General features: G+C 50.3%; 4 protein-coding genes across 4 annotated transcripts; 1 reads left to right on the top strand and 3 right to left on the bottom strand.

Moving 5' to 3' along the window:
* Positions 1-4,996: 4,996 nt before the first annotated feature.
* Positions 4,997-5,752, bottom strand: FOBCDRAFT_111290 (uncharacterized protein; the record flags this gene model as incomplete). The annotated part of the gene is made up of 1 exon (XM_031186941.3): positions 4,997-5,752. A coding segment is annotated over one exon (756 nt), but the record flags the coding sequence as incomplete, so codon positions are not given.
* A 5,822-nt stretch (positions 5,753-11,574) lies between these two features.
* FOBCDRAFT_275348 (kinase domain-containing protein) lies at positions 11,575-12,301 on the bottom strand (the record flags this gene model as incomplete). Its single annotated transcript, XM_031186943.2, has 2 exons — positions 11,575-12,203; positions 12,259-12,301. 2 exons carry the CDS (start codon positions 12,299-12,301, stop codon positions 11,575-11,577), a joined length of 672 nt encoding a protein of 223 aa, XP_031038078.2.
* Positions 12,302-13,388: 1,087 nt separating this feature from the next.
* FOBCDRAFT_202855 (uncharacterized protein) lies at positions 13,389-13,940 on the top strand (the record flags this gene model as incomplete). Its single annotated transcript, XM_054705009.1, has 2 exons — positions 13,389-13,660; positions 13,748-13,940. 2 exons carry the CDS (start codon positions 13,389-13,391, stop codon positions 13,938-13,940), a joined length of 465 nt encoding a protein of 154 aa, XP_054560984.1.
* A 414-nt stretch (positions 13,941-14,354) lies between these two features.
* FOBCDRAFT_225502 (uncharacterized protein) lies at positions 14,355-16,567 on the bottom strand. The gene is made up of 2 exons (XM_031186944.3): positions 16,393-16,567; positions 14,355-16,314 (listed from the first exon to the last, which is right to left on the bottom strand). The coding sequence occupies exons 1-2, from the start codon at positions 16,550-16,552 to the stop codon at positions 14,426-14,428; spliced, it is 2,049 nt and encodes a 682-aa protein (XP_031038079.3). The 5' UTR covers positions 16,553-16,567; the 3' UTR covers positions 14,355-14,425.
* Between the last annotated feature and the right edge of the window lie 170 nt (positions 16,568-16,737).

Genomic DNA, 16,737 nt, shown 5'->3' with positions numbered 1-16,737 from the left:
CTTGGCCCTACGAGTCTAACCCTTGGGAATAGCACCGTAGATGTGCCAAATGGAGACCTTGCAGTATCAAGAGCACCATCTATTGGACGAAGCTTATTTCCAGAAGCTATCCACACATCGACCGGGGTGAGTTGGCCGAGAGTGGCGTCGCTTTAACTGCTTGGTACGGTATGGCGCCGTTTGGTGTTGACCCCCAAGAACACCAAGGCAAGTTTTTCAGCGCTAGTCGCATATCTGATCATCTGATAATCTGATAAGCAGCATCAGCACCGAAGATCGCACCTCTTAGCCCTTCACCTTCCAGCGTGCGGCGTAGCATTGGCACGTCAATTTCATCCGTCCTTCTCCGAGTATAAGCATGTGAAGGAAAGTTAATTGACATTTTTGCCTCAGAAAAGGGCGAGAGTTCTTCCAGGGTTCCCTTGCATGTCGCTTGTCATATATTGCGAGACAGATTAGATCGATCGTAAAGCCAACAACCAACAGCGCGTTTATAGCGTTTAAAGAATCGCAGCACTGCATAACAAGTCGTGGGGCCGTACAAGATTATTTCCCGGTAAGTGGGCGCTGGTCGATAGTGAGAAAAGCCAGACTCCGATTTGGCCCTGATGAGTTTTCGGATCATTTCTAACCAGGAAGGGCAACAGAGGCGCTTTTTTGGCATAAATAAGGTCGTGAGCCTTGGTCTTGGCATCAGGCAGTCGGAGAGAAATAGGCAAGCCACTAAAACGGGATTCCGAAGCATAATTTTTGGCCTTGGGCTGGGTCTCGAGGCTCTGCGGGACTGATGCTCTCTTGTTTGTGCTTATCAATCTGAACGTGATATAACACTGCGAAATCGAGACTTGCCCCAGTGGCCTGGAGCTCCACAGGCCAAAGCACGTCTAACTGATCTCGGATTCACTGATAGAGCTGTTGACGATATGGTCAAAAGGAAGTCGATGGTCAAAGTGGCCCAAAGATTAAGACTTGAGGCAAATTCCTTTCCTTACTGGGGCCTTTGGTGTTCGGTTCAATGCCTTGGCAAGTCACTCGTCCAGTCTGGAAATAAGCCTTCCATCCAGAGCTTGTAATGTGGCTCGGAGCCAATGATGCTGGGTTGAACCCACTGTGGATGTCAAGCATCGAACTGACTGCTGCCTGGCCAATATCTTCCTTTCTCTTAACCTGCTTTGTCGTGTTCATGTGGGGGTCCGGTGATTGATGGGCCGATTCTGCAGGATCCCATCCGAGGAATGGTTGTGTTCGATGTTCCAGACAATATGAATGCATCCTAGACCTGTTTAGCATCGCAAGAACCGACCGTCCGGGTGACATTTTCCATAAGGTGGGCCAAAGAAGTCCTTGTCGTAAAGTTAGAGACTCTTGGCGCCGGGGAGCAGTAAATAGTCTCCCAATAACATCTCAATATATCCGAACTACTGTAGTCTTTTCTGTAAGCAGCAAAGAGCCTTGTCTTTCCTGGGACCAAGAAATTGGTGTAAAGAGGTCGAGATGCACAGCCGATCTAAAGTTTGACAAGGGAATGGAGTCTTTCGAACCTCCCGATTTGATCCGCCAAAGCGTTCCTCTCGTTGCCGAGCATGGAAATGCGCTTTGGAAAGAAACAATAACTCAGAGAGCGTCACATCCCAATGATAGCACTCTACGAGGTGAACTGATGACTAGATTCATCGATATCGAGGGCTGGGTTGTGTTGCATCGCCGATCTGATGTTTGCCACCAACTGTAACTGATTGATTTGATAAGATTAGATTACCTTGAAATGCTTAAATTGCCATCATGTCTTGGCACTGGACCCTGGTGGCGCTGCGAATCCTTCGACATCGTTGATCCTTAATTTTTGTGTTCACATGATCGGAGAAGCTACCGTTCGACTTGCGACATTTGGAATAGGCATCAATCCTAGGAACCGAAAGATTGAGAGGAACGCGTGACCACGCCAAGGTAGGTGAGAAAATTCGAGGTCAGTGTTGTAAGTGATAGACATTCTTGGGCAACTGTGGGATGGCCTTGAGCAGTCTTACTTTGAACTCAGAAAGCTTTGATCAGATTTAAGTATGCTGCAAGAAGGCCCTGAGCTCTATTGCTCTCGGATGCCAAGGTAGAGCTGACAACATCCGTACATTAACTGCCAACCGTGCCAATATCGCAAGTTTCTATCATCAACTTCGAGGAGCTTGGGACTTTTAGCAAGGATACTCAGGTCTTCATGGGCGGGTTCCGATGTGCTACTGCTTACACTCGGCACCGAAATGCTACCGAGTCGAGTGTCTTGATTTCCACTGTCTGGGCGATCGGTGGTCTGCCGAGGGGTGGCAAGTTGATCGCTGTCAAGCCTATAGAAGGAAAGATTACAGCTTTCTCCAACAACCACAAGACATATACAAATGGAACGGGACATGGGAGTGGAAGTTCGATATCATAATGTCATCGAGTGGCCACTATTGAGAGAGCGCCCAGAAGAATGTGATTGAGAAGGTGGTGTCCCTAAGTCTGTCTGTGTAGGTGCTAGGTCGGTTCTCGCATGGCAGATGAGACCTAAGCATGGCGTTTCCCACAAACATATAGAAGCAGGAAAAGACAGCCCTTACATTTCTCTTCAGAAACGCAATTGTGCTACAAACTGCCAGTCGATAGAAGTATAGTCGCTTAAGGCCAGTGCTAAGTTACAAGTCATTTCAGAGTAACCGAATGTGCAAGATGCTCACAGCTTCACAAGAGACAAATAACTACTTCACGCGGGAAACAGACATAGGCGAGCATTGGGAATTGATTCAAACAAAAATAAGTCGATATTAACATTAAACAACCAGCCAGCGGGTATATATGCTTCTGTGCATCTCGGCTCAACTGGTAACTTCCCTTGCTCTTTTTCTTTTCTACTTCATTTTTTTCTTCGACCTCCAGACTTGATGTCACATGAGGATCCGGTCAGTACCAAGTTTCCACACTAATGCATAGTTCGTAAGGATCGTAAGAATGATACATGTTTGATGAGCGCGCTGTCTAACTTCCCTGGAAGCTCAAGCGGTCTCGGGGTGCGGGCGTACATAGCATACATACAGGTCCCGCCTCAGGTACCAAGACCTAATCTATAAACAACAAGGAAAACAGAGATGATGTGCGAAGCGCATCATGACCCTTACAGGGCAATGGCAACAGCCAGGATGGCAGCGGCGATGCCCATGCCGTTGCGAGCGGCACCAGCAGTCACGGGAACGCCAGTAGCGGTGGGAGCGGGAAGACCACCGGTGCCGACAGCGGGCTTGCCAGTGATGAGAGTCTCACCAGCGCCAGGAGCCTCGTAGCCGGGAGCAGGGGCCTCAGTACCGGCAGCGGGGGCGGTAGCAGGGGCAGTCTGAGCAGGGATGGGACCGTTGCCAGCAGGGCCGGAGGTGAAGCCAACCTCGGGAACAACGATCTCAGTCTCAATGGTCTTGACGGTGGAGGAACCCTCAACAGTGGTGCCGCTGGCGACAACGGGCTCAGTGATGGTGGTAGCGACGACGACAGTGGTGTAGTGAGCAGAGGTGATGATGGTGGTGCCAGTGACAGTGATGTGCTCAGTGACGGAGTCGGCACCGGTGGCAATACCGGGGTTCTTCTCGACGTAAGGAGCGCAGATACCCTGGAAGAAGGAGACGGCCTGGGCGACAGTGTCGTCGTTCTCAGCGTGGGCGTACAGGCACTCAAAGACGTTGTCAACGAAGTCCTTGGAGGGGCAGTAGCAGGCAGCGTCGGTGTTGTCCTTGCAGTCGGCGACGTAGTCAAGGAAGGTGTTCAAGCAGCTGGGGACAACATCGGGAACGTCGTAACCGTCCTCAGGAGCCTTAGGGGTCTCGGGCTTCTCGTCGGAGCCAGTCTTCTCGGGCTTGGGAGCCTTGTGAGTGATGGTCTCGGTGACGGGGCAGATGGTAGTGGAAACGGCAACAGTCTCGGTGACAACAGCAGGAGTGCCGGCGGTGACAGGGCAGTTGGTGACCTCAGGACCACAAGAAGTGATGGTCTTGACCTCAGTAGAGTAGATAGTGGAGGTGCTGTCGTAGCTGGTGACAATGGTGGTGTGCTCCTCGGGGACATCAGTGGTAGCGTTGGGGGAAGAACCCTCGGTGGTCTTGGCGGGCTTGTCACCAGTGGGCTTGTCGCCGGTAGGCTTCTCACCAGCAGGCTGAGTATAACCAGGCTTGTCACCACCCTCAGTAGGCTTGGTCTGGCCGGGCTTGTCGCCGGTAAGAGTCTCAGTCACAGGGCAGATAGTGGTGGAGATGGCGACAGTCTCAGTGACAACAGCGGGGGTACCAGCAGTGACGGGGCAGTTGGTAACCTCAGGGCCGCAAGAGGTGATGGTCTTGACCTCAGTGGTGTAGACGGTGGAGGTGCTGTCATAGACGGTGGTGATGACGGAGGTGTTCTCACCAGCAGGGACGGTCTCGGTGTTGTCGCCAGAAGGAGCAGAGGTAGTCTCAGAGCCAGAAGATCCGGAAGTGGTCTTGCCGCCAGCAGGGACAGTCTTGGTGTTCTCGCCGTAAGGGACGGTCTCAGTGTTCTCACCAACGGGAGCGGAGGTAGTCTCAGCAGGAGAAGATCCAGAAGTGGTCTGCTCACCGGCGGGGACGGTCTCAGTGTTCTCACCAACGGGAACGGTCTTGGTGTTCTCACCAGCAGGGACAGTCTCGGTGTTGTCGCCAGAAGGAGCAGAGGTAGTCTCGGAACCAGAAGATCCGGAGGTGGTCTGCTCACCAGCAGGAACAGTCTTGGTCTCCTCACCGGCAGGGAAGGTCTTGGTGTTCTCGCCGTAAGGGACGGTCTCAGTGTTCTCACCAACGGGAGCGGAGGTAGTCTCAGCAGGAGAAGATCCAGAAGTGGTCTGCTCACCGGCGGGGACGGTCTCAGTGTTCTCACCAGAAGGAACGGTCTCGGTGTTCTCGCCTACAGGAGCGGAGGTGGTCTCAGCGGGAGAAGATCCAGAGGTAGTCTGCTCACCAGCGGGAACAGTCTCAGTGTTCTCGCCGTAGGGGACAGTCTCGGTGTTACCACCGGCAGGAGCAGTAGTGGTCTCCTCACCAGCAGGGACGGTCTTGGTGTTGTCACCGTAGGGGATAGTCTTGGTGTTCTCGCCGGAGGGGACGGTCTCGGTGTTGCCGCCATAAGGAGGAGTGGGAGGCTGAGGCTTGTCACAGTCGAAGTCGATCTGGGGAACCTCAATACGGCACTTGTCCTTGGGCTTGTTGGGCTGCTTGGGGTAGACGAAGCGAACGTGCTTGGCACCACCACACTGGCTGTTGTAAACATCGGTACCGTCCTTAGAGCAGTCGGCCTGGTGCTTGCAAGTAGAGCCGTCAGGCATGTCATAGTGGAACTCGAGACGGCAGTCAAACTCGGGTCGGACGTGGAACTTCTTCAGAGAGAAAGACTTCTCCTTGCTGCCAGCACCGCAGCCGAAAGAGGGAGCCGCCTCCTTGGCAGGGCCACACTCAGCAGAGATAGACTTGCCAAAGTGTCGGCCAGTGAGATCGCGCTTCGACTTATCGGTTCCACAGGTCCAGCCCTTGAAATCAAAATCGTTGTACTTCTCGAACTGGCCGACCTGGAGGTCATCCCAGTACCAGCCTTTCTTCTGGTTCTCCTGACACTTGTTGTCGATGGCACGGGGAGGAGTGTACTTGGGAGCATCCTTCCAGTTACCCCAGTGAGCGGAGACCTCGCCAAGGCTGGCAGTGAGAGCCAGAAGGGCAAAGTTGGCCTTCATGGTAAAAGATTTGTCGGGGGAGTGGTAATAACTAGTTGTATGTGTAGCGAGTGTGTTATATGCAGAACAGAATATTAAGAAATGGAGTCAAAGGAAACGAATGACTTTGACACCAGAACAAAAAAGAGAGAACTTTGATGTAAAGAAAAGAGGAAAAGAAAAAGGTGAGTGATAATCCAAAAGAAAGAGTCGAAAGAGGTGGGAATGAGAAGCATCTATATACCCACGAGTCTCTGTGTCTATCAAAAGAGCTGGAGGAGTGCTGGCCTGTGGAGGCAAAGAGCGGCCAGCCCGGCATCTGGTACCAAACATGGATTGTCCCCTCTATGGCCCATGCCTGGTGGAGATACCACCGGCGATGGGAACCCCTGACACTCGTTCAAGTCAGGTTGAGCATCGACCGTCGGCTGGAAGTTCGAAAAGGTCTTTCCAAGAATTCAGGTCCGTCCGGTGAGGTTTGACACAACGGTTCGGTGGTCCAGGGCGGCTCAGGGACAATGACAAGGATGAGTATCCGTGACAGGGACCCATGTCGTCAGAAGTTTCTCCATTGACAGGGGTCTTCAACAGCAGCTCGGTGCAAGCCCAATGATCTGTGGCAGCATTCTCCAGGGTGTGTATCTCTCTCAGGTCTTGGCTGTGTGGATGGCTTGATGAGCGACCGAGCTCGCACCATGCGAAGCGCAATGCCCAACGGTAGCCAATGTGATGCCTGTGCCTGGCCATGGATGAGAACCAACCTTGTCTTTACCTGCCTTGCCGAAGTGGTATTCTTAGAAAGGTTAACAGAACTTTTTGTTTATGCTTGACAGGGCTTACTTCAGCTGGTCCATCTCCCGCTGCTGGGCTGCGCTTCAAGAGGCCGCAGTGCATATCCCGATCTTCAGGCGCTTGCCATGAGAAAACAGTGCAATGTGAACCAATACGAATCGAAAGGCGGTTATGCATATTCTGATTAAAGCTCCGAGGCGCTACTGCATGTGTTGATGACCACTAGCAGAGCGCCTCTCAGTAGGCCAAAAGCGAAACAGAGCTTCTAGCCAGTTACCGAGGTGGGCGTTTAGAGCACTTTGCGGGGCATCGACAGCGGGAAAATTCACACCCCGCTGTGAGGCTTGCACTTGGACGCTGAGATAGCGGTTAACTAAGACAATGAGGAACAGAGACAATTCAGGTGGTGGATGCGGACTCAGGTTACAGTCATTGGTATCCCCTACTGAAAGCGCAGTATCATCGACGCATAACATCTGTCATAATTTACGACGCCACAAGGGGTTCGTTCTCTTTTCCTTCTTGAGATGTTTCTTTCCTTTTCCCCAGGACAAATTGCTCCTTCCGCGTCTACCATCCTTTTCTTGGGTATCATCCATCTCTACGAATGGGCAAGTGCAACTGATGAATGAAACGCTGCGCCACCATATTAGAACATGTTAAGAATCAGGGGCATCGATGGCCCGGACCCGTTAACGTCCCGCACAGGCTTCTGCAGGTACAGGCACCATATCCGCCAATCGCGCAGCAGCGCTTGCTTGGTGCCCTAGTGGTTGCCCATTGGTCGTTTGGGCATTTTTGGGCGAGCCACTAAAGGTGCTGGATCAAGGCACTTGCTTTTGTTCTTGTTCGGATTCCTCCCTTGAGGGGAGCATCGTGGTCCGGCGCCGTTTCCCCAGACCGCCACCGCGAGCCACTGACGGTTGGCCGTGACAGAAGGTGCCAAGGCATCGTCGCTTGCAGTCAGACCGTTACCGACTCGCTACTGGGAAAACACCTTAACGTTGTGCAGGTCACTCACTTGCTCGTTCTCTGATCTAGATGGACAGCGAATGGATGCTGGAAATTATCACGATTCCATTATCAAGAATGGATAATGTTTCTTGACTGACCCTAAAAATAACATCGCCATGTGATTAACTCTCGCACTTGTTCCTCTCCGTGATCTACAGCAGGCCTCCGAAGAAACCACGATTGAGTAAACGTTACACCTTGAGCATGTCAATATGGTCCAAACGCGGGTTGCTACGTCAAAAGAGATTACAACACCAAGGGACTTGGTCTATTTCCCCTTTTGCAGCATCTCGCCGATTGATAGGAGAACGGAGATATTGTAGAGCCAGTCCACATATCCACCGTTTCCACCGGACTTGACGGGGATGCGAATCACGGAAGCAGGCCATTTATAACGGACAAGGTTCGTGGAATAAGTGATCATGGATCTGGCTAACACGGCCAAACGCAGGCTTGGCGTGACTGATGGCCTGACTGATTGATTCAGTCGCCTTGCTTGTACATCGTCTCTGGGCCTCATTTGCTGTGATAGCTCTAAACAGGACGGAAGTTCCAATTCACCGCCTATACTGTTCTGTTCGGATCGCTGGTCTTCCTTGAGACTAGACTACCTTATTCCCAAGTCTTCCGGCTACTGTGTTTACTGGGTACTTGTTGATGTACTACGAAACATGGCGCTTGCGTACCACTCAAAATCTATGTATAAGAATCACAATAGGGTAAGGAAATGTGTCATAGACAGCATTGGCTCTCGGCGATTACTTTCATCATGCCAAAGATGGCCAGAATTACCAACGCCAAATGGTCTCGTGGCTACCCAGCTTCCATCTCTATCTTTAGTACTGGTGTTCATTTTTAGCACCGAGCGCCACCACCCGTCCACTAGCATGGCGAGACAGACCCTGGGCGCTTGTGTTTGACGCCAAGGAGTCTCAGGAACAGGCCGCCCTAGTCTGTTTCAACATCAGGGCAGCCAATCATCAATTACTGAGCTACGAATCTGAGACGCCGATGCCTTCCAGCCCTATCACCCTTCGAAGATTTTATCTTCACAACCTTAGCAGATCCTCTTCTGGACCTTGAGAGCATCCCAAAAGAGAGGTCGCAAGGGAAGAGCGACTAACAAGGACTCTCGGGTCAGAATATCGCGAGCCTACCCGTCCGGTGTTTCCCAAGTCCGGAACGATCGGCATATGCTTGTATGTTTTGGCAATCATGAAGTCCCGGGTAGGCTTCGGCGATACAGGAAAATATTCGCCTGCAACTGAAGTCGAAGCCAAACAACATCCAGACACGATGCGATTCATTTGGAATAATTTGTAATGTCGAGGTTTCATCGGGATGTCTTCGGCAATCAACTGAATCCTATACCAGTTCCGTTGCAATACTCTGTCCCAGACAGAGCTCTAGCGACAGCAATTACTGTTTGCTCTTCCTATCTCAAAGTTTGAGTTACCAACCTTGAAACTATGCTTACTTGGCTAACACCAGGACGGGAAGTGCACGGATTGTTTCATTCAAAAGATAGAATGACGAAAAGGGCAGCTTGAACAGCCAGTCGCAACATATGGTAGCCCTGTCCTTCACCTGAATCCCCAGTCTGTAGCCAACCTTAGTCTATAACGACAAATTTGGTCTCTCCGGACCACACAGGCTGATGGTTTCCTATGTCGTCGAAATTGCGAACCTGTCATGGCTTGTGAGCAATCACTTGCCAATACTGAATTTTTCAAATGACTAGCAGCAATTGCTTACAGGATTTCGACCGTACACTCCACCGATTTCCACGCACGTGAGATCAACGGAACTATTGATGAAAGCTCCCGGTGGCTTGCTCACGTCATGGATCGTTGGCGTCCATCAATATTAGCCTCCGTGCATTATCAATCGACACTGATGGGGCACTGTCCAATGCCTATCCTTTAGCTTAAATGTTTCTCCGTGGTGGTATTTCTGCAAAAAAGAAACAACGTCCCATGCTCACAAAGGCGAAATACGGTATTCCAAAAAATGGTTCAAGCCAATAACCAGCTCGATATCTTTACGAAGTCGCTGTGCTGGTACTCCTGGCAAAATCGAGAAGGCTATGTCGGTAATCTTGACGATGTATCATCGCCGTTGTCGTTTCGTTTTCATCCCGGGGTTGTCATATTGTTGATAGCCTGTCTAGCTTCTTCTGGATGCCACGTTCAGTCGCCTAAAGCCCAGGCTCGCGGAACAAGGTCGAACCATCATCGAGTGTAACGATATCCTGAAGACCCCTGAAGACAGAACGATACAGCGTTACAACGCGTGTTCTTGGGCCGGACAGGGGAGATCCCGGCCGAGACTAGTTCGAGTGGCCTGCCAGCTTCGACTTAGCGTTTTCTCTTCTCGTCGTTCTGTGTTTCGAGTTACGGCCGTGGCGGCTTTGGATGAAACTTGCGATCTGCCAGGCACTACACAAACGGTAGTTGTATTTTGCTTTTGAACGTTGAGGTGACATGGTTCTTTGCTTCTTTTGTAACGTCAATTAATTGTCACCAATAACCAGAAACGACCTTGAGAGCGAATCTTGATCGAGACACCCAGTGACCAGACTGGTCGTACGTTTTTACGATAATGTGTTTCTATTGTCTCCCGTAGTAAATGAGATAAAATTGTGCTCAGCCTAGTTCTGCTGCAACATGCTGATCGTCAGTCACCTCACTTTCGATCGATTAGACCGTGCATTTATTGTTCACGTCAATCAGCTTGTGCCAAATGACTCCACTGATCGTCATATCCAAGCGTTATTCTTTGACCTCCGGGCGTTTCAAGGACTGTCTACAGCTTACACGAATCAGAGCTGACTCGCCTTACAGCAGCTCGGTCCAGCCAAGAGAAAAAGACCATCACATTGGTAACGAGCAGAGTACTGCCTAGCTGGTTGTGTGTTTGCTGTTGCATTTCAGTTGGTTCACTTGTCAGTTTCCTTGCAAGCACTTGCATGGGTATGGCGGTAGCTTTACAACCTCTCAGGGGAACCAAAGGTTTCTGTGACAATTTACCCCCACCAACCCTGATCGAGTTCACAAGATCCAACAAAGGCTCAGGCTTGCGAGCGTACCTGCATTTATCTTCCGAGTCCCATCCATTTGGGGATCGGACTGATGCTGCATCGGGTTGTGCAAACCTGAACTTGGCCGATTCCGTTACCACTTCGGGGAGCTAGGAGGTGGCTGTGAAGTTTGGAAGTTTCCATTTCTCTGCGTTTCTTCCGAGCTGAGTGGTGGAATTCTTACCGGGTTCATTCAACCTGGTCGTTCTTCCGGTCAACAACGAGGTTAAGCAATCACAGGCTGAAAGTTTTACCGCGAACTGGGAGGCTCCGACTGAATCCGCATATCGCTAAGTCACTAGACTATTGTAATAAGTAAAGTGACCAAAACCTGTCGAGAGTGAAAGCAAAAGCTTTACAAAAGCAAACAGAGGCTTCCATGTGACAACCAGTAACTATTATGGGAATTGGCTGGGGCCAGTTTCACCACAGGAAGCCACTTGAGCACGAAAATCCCATATTATTAACTTTCTCAATGAGTTAAGCATTCAGAATGCGCATTGGCCATTTTATATTCGAAACGGCGATGCTGAAGCTGAAAAAAGTCAAACACTGACTTGCTGGCCTGTCGATCAGGCTCTGAGAGGACGTAGGAAGAACTTCCACTTGACCTTTTACTTGTCTCGGAGAGGTATCTGGCAAGAGAAACGTGCTAGATACTGAATATTAACGTTCCGATTTGATCTGATTGCACTTTCTTGATTTCTAACAACGGTGTCCAATCATACGTGCCTCGGTCTATATATGTATCACTGAAAGCTCAACCAGCATCGGAACTGTCAAATCCAGTATCGAATAATGAGTTTCTTTTGCCATATCCCTTTTAGTTCAAGAGTTTACGCTCCCAAGCTTTCTCTGCAAGAGGTAGAGCCCACTTACTCATCCACTCCGATCGCAGAACCTGATCAGCTGTCATACACTCTTCTGGTCTGAAGCGTAGCATCCCTTTGATCATATCTCAAAAGGCACGGCTCTCCTCATCATCCAGCTTTGCCGTCTTCTTCCCTCTCTGTAGAATCAGATCAAATCGCTTCTGAAGCGGCCACACCTTCCTTCCCCCCTTTGGCTGTCCGCCCTCAGTAGATACGTTTGTTCTGGCCCCCCATTTCTCCCACCACTGGGGCAAGGGACCGAGCGCGTCGACCTGGTCAGCAACCACCTCGTTTTCACCGAAGAGAAAGCCGCTCATAGATGGCCCGGAACCCATGCCCTCCCAGACCATGAGTCCCAGGCTCGAGATATCAGAGGAGAATGTCAGAGGTTTCGTGGAATCAAACACTGCTTCTGGTGGTCGATTCTGTAAGTGCGTGTAAGACAACAGTCTCGTCTCCTGCGAAGGATTGAATGCTGTTCCGAAATCGGCGAGCCACAGCTTGGCTTCAGGCAACAGAACCTCGTCGCTGGGTTTACCGAGCCAGTTTGGCGTATAGACATTCTTTGGCACTGACGGTGAGAAAACCGGCTGACCATCAGTCCTAGTCACTGGGCAGGGGTCTGGTTTATAGTTTCTCTCATACACCTGTTGGATGGAGAGATGATCGAGCTCCGATCCAGGCAATTGGAGCAACACGTTTCCTAGGTGAATATCTAGATACGATCAGACGATGCCTGAGTGGCTAGAGTACGTAGGGTAGATACTCACCGCCATGAACGAAGCCGGCCCGGTGTGCGTATGCCGTTGCCATGATGAGCTGTGCCGACTTTGATAGCAACATACTTGTTGAGCTCCTGATCGCGGGCAAGTTAAATAGTCGAATAACCACCCTGGCCCAGGTTATCAACTATGTGATATCGCTGGTTTAGTTTGTCATTGACCTCGATGGGATGATAACCCCCAGGGGCAGTATCTGTCGATGTATTGGACATTTCTGTAGAGTCGATAGGTTGATGACTCTGCAGGCTGCGTGGATTTTGCTCTTCGGCCAAGACCGCGGTATTGGTAGCAACGTCGTCTCAAAGACGTGAAAGAAGAACCTCTCGCGGAGCTACAACACAAACTCTGATGAAATAGCTGCAGAATTTCGTATCAGCGAAATTTTAGGCCAATATTGTGTTGAGCGATAGGACATTGTCAGTCAATGCCAGGGCAGGGGTCAATCTACTAACCTAGAGCGTTCTGGACTGTTGACGTTGCTCCCAACACGCGAAAGGAAAATAAAATGAAACTTTGTGAATGCCAATGAATCCGTGAAAGAGTAATCACCATTGTACTATTCAATTTCAAATCTGATATTATCTACATGTTGTCTGTTGACTTTTCTATTTTAGAGGCCTTCAGCACCGGTTCAGTAGCAAGCCTCACTAATTCCAGATACGACACCCTTGACGAGTTGATTGAGGCTTGAGTGAGCACTTAGGTGCCCAGAATGAATGTTCAACACAGGCAATCCTCAATGCTTGCTTGAGTCTGAAACAATGTCTGAACAGACATCATTAAATTATGTCTCTTTCTTACAGAACTAATAACCGTAAGACTGTGCGGCTTAGCGTCAGGCATTTAGATGGTTGCGCAACCAAAGTCGGTCTTGTTGGGTCAGTCTTTGTTCATACCTAGTACTAGGATCATGTATGTACGGAGCTGCGAACACGATTATTGTCATTTGAAACAAAGACCCAACTTATGAACAAATAAGAATGAAGATGTACAAAAAGTCTAGATCCTCCTCCTCAACTACTCTCCGTACAGCAATTGTGTGGCATTGAGAGTTGCTCTACCGCGGCCAAACTGAAGACAACACGAGAAAACTAACGCATACGACACCAATCCTCAGTATGGCTCCAATTGGGACACGCAAACAGGTCCGTTTCAAGGATCAATATGAACGACCTAAGAACAAGGCCCCTCTTACTGAGATGAGAAAACCAGATGGCATCACCATTCTCACGAAAAAGGATGAAGTATGCCGTTTCATCACCGGCGCCCTCTCTCACTTTCTCAAACCCATTGAGATCCCCCCCAACACCCATCTCATTGAGCATCGTCCTTGGAGCGCAGGAGGGATCTACACCATCCGCTCTGTCGAGCCTATTCTGCCCAACACAAGGTATGATATTGCCGCGCGTGCCATTATACGCCATGAGATATGATGGGTGCAGGTAATTTTCTCTATGGCGAGAGGTTTGTTTCATAGAGTCTCACTTCCTCCTGTGCAATGGATTGAAGTGCGGAATATGGAACTTTCCTTGAACAATGGTATGAAGGTGTGTGTTCAGATTGAAGACTCTATCCATGGACCGTTGTTGGCATCTTACCTCAAGAAGCTGGACCTGCTTGAGTTGCAAGCGAATGGAACAACTGACTCGGAAATGGAAAGCCCGCAATGATGTGCTCGGGAAGATCATGCAGAAAGGTTTGATAGAGATATTGATGTCGATATTGACTGAAGAGGTTCCGATACTCGCACATATTGTGGGGTCTTTGTAGTTGGGAGTTACGGCGTGGAGTTGAACCAGAATGCAGTTATATCGGAAGCAGGGCCTCACTGATCTCAGCGGGTAACTTCATCATTTACACACGTTTAAATTTGTTTGTGGATAGTCTCTGAATATATAATCCTTCGTTATTATCATCGTTTGTAAGCCCATGATAACAAAGCTGAAGATGAGAAAACACCATGTTAACCAGAATCTTCTAACAATCAGGCGCCCATAGTGTAACACTTTGACTGTGCTGGGTAACTGAGATCACAAAATTGGCACAAACTCCTGACACTAATGAACCTTTGTCATGTATCAGTATAATAGAACCAGGATGTAGTATGTAGTTGCATTAGTCTATTTTGAGTATTGGTCTATTATGGCATCCAAGCTTACCCGCTGCCTTGCATCCTGCGTAGTCTTTCCTCCGCAGCTCGGGCTCTCCTCTCACGCTCCAACCTCATCCTCATCTCAGGCGTTAAACCTCTCTCTTCCGCCTCTCTCCTCTCCTGTGGTGTCTTCTTGAGCCCCGCCGCCAGAGCATTTCCCTTCTGTTTTCGTCCTTCTGAAACCTTTGGACCTTCAACCTGTAATCTTTCCTCTTCAGCGCGCCGACGCTCCGCCTCCTTGTCACTGGCTTCCTTCTTCTCCCGCTCGTCACGTTTATCGGCTTCAGCCTTGGTCATGGCTGGCGGTACCTTGGCATCCTCCCAGGACCACTTAGACTCTCCGAGCTCGGAGCGGGCGACCCGGAACGCATCGCGCGTCGAGCGTTCACCAGCCAGTTCGAAGGGCGTCTTGCCATCGTTATTCCTTATGGTAGGATCCGCTCCGCCACGAACGAGAAGGCCAAGTACTAATGGTGCAGCGTTTTGAGCCGCGGCAAGATGGAGTGGTCGTGGTGCGTGGTGGTTATGCTCCACAGGCTGAAACTCGAAGTCGGCCGATATGTTGTTGTTCTTAAGGTATGAGAGTAGCGCAGGGACTTTCGACCTTCGTACAAACGCTTGAAGTTGAGATGTGTGGAGTAAAGCAGTCTCCTCCTCTTCTGTCAACTTCGGTTTTGAGGGCTTTGTACTCGTCTTTGTTGGAGTCGCTGACCCAGAGTCTTTCTTCTGTTCCTGCACAGGCTCGATCTCACGGACTTTTAGTCGCGTCAACTCGATGAAGGATCGCATAAGTTCATTCTGCGTCGCTCGCCGTGTGCTGAAGGGAAAGCCCCGCAGTCGAGTATCATTATGCTTCAACACCTGTCCTTCGTAGGGGCCGAAGAGCGTTCTTCGATTTGTCACACCTGTTGCTCGGATGAACAGTAACTCTGATGTGTCGATGAGGGCTTTCCAGTCTTGGAGAAGGGTTCTCACATCCTCTACCAAAGCCTGTTCGTTATATCGTCGCAAACTTGAACCAGCCGAGTGAGCAGCACCCTTCGCATTATCGTTGGCCGATTGAGAACCACCTTGCTTTCGTCGGGTTGTGTATCGATGGAAGGTCTTGTGAGCAAGCACCGTCGCTTCTCGATTCATGGTAGTGCCGTTCTTGTTGGATCGTGGGGCAAGAGATACGACCATGGCCGCAAAGTGGCCACCTCCAATCATACAGAGAAAGATATGAGGACCCTTGTATGCGACCTCTGGTAAGGCGCCCTCCTTAGGGATCTTGGGCATGGATATAGGCTCGACCTGCTTCTTCTTCAACACCTCCACCAGATCCTGGTTTCTTTGTTCCTCGCCCGTCAAGATTGCGCGGTACATGCCAAAGTAGGTCTTCTCTGGAAGCAGCGGAGAGCTGAACCATACCAGAGGTGGTTTGCCGCGACCTGGCTTTCCTGCCGTTTCGTCATCATCATCTCCGGTTGAATCGTTCGCCTTGTCAGCCAATCTCGCCTGCTTCTTCAACAGCGCAGTCAGTGTTGAGTCTTGTCGGCCATCTTCCTCCTCTTCTTCCGACTCGTCTGAATCAGAACCCGATAATGATTCGTCCAGGTTGCCTACGAGCTTCTCGAATTCCGCCTCTGACACGGGTTTTTGTCCTCGCAGTTTTTGCTTGAGATTATAGTGGTGAAAATCAGACTTGAGATGCCCCCGCTGGTCGATTACTGTTGTGAATGTGAGACCGCACAAAGAGCACGCTTGTGTCCCGACGAGATTCGAATCTGACGACGACGCGCTCTCAAAAGAAGAAGTTTTCGTGGCTTCGGCGGCAGCGATTGCCTCAGCTTCGGCGTCCGTATCAGATTTGAGCACCAAAGTGTCCAAAACTTCGGCAGGCAGATCATAGACTGGTTAACTCGTCAGCACTTTGCGACATCGAGACACGCCGATCCATGGCGGGGGAGGGGTTTGAGACGAGTACATACGATACAAGGGCCGCCGAAGAAGATCCTCGTTCGTCTTAGTCATGGCGAATGATGGATGTGATTTCGTGCGTATAGAGAGCCTGGCGGAACAATAGGAGTTGTACTGAACTGACGTCTTTGTCGCGATATTTGAACTTTTTAACAGCCCAGCTGAGGCCATACGTCTGCGTCATAGCGATTGACTCTGCGCCCCACCAAAGCTTGAGTCAACCGGCCAGCAAAAGACCCCGCAAAGCCACAGGAATGGTCGCACCGCCTCAATTCTCACAGTGTGGTTACTGTTAGAAGTGGGGAACTCTCTATTGAGCTCTATTGACATGTTCCATCTCATTGGCCCAGAGCTAG

This window comes from Fusarium oxysporum, chromosome VI (genome assembly GCF_013085055.1).
Source record: "Fusarium oxysporum Fo47 chromosome VI, complete sequence".
Classification (NCBI taxonomy): Eukaryota; Fungi; Ascomycota; class Sordariomycetes; order Hypocreales; family Nectriaceae; genus Fusarium; species Fusarium oxysporum.
This window is presented reverse-complemented; position numbering and strand designations above follow the sequence as displayed.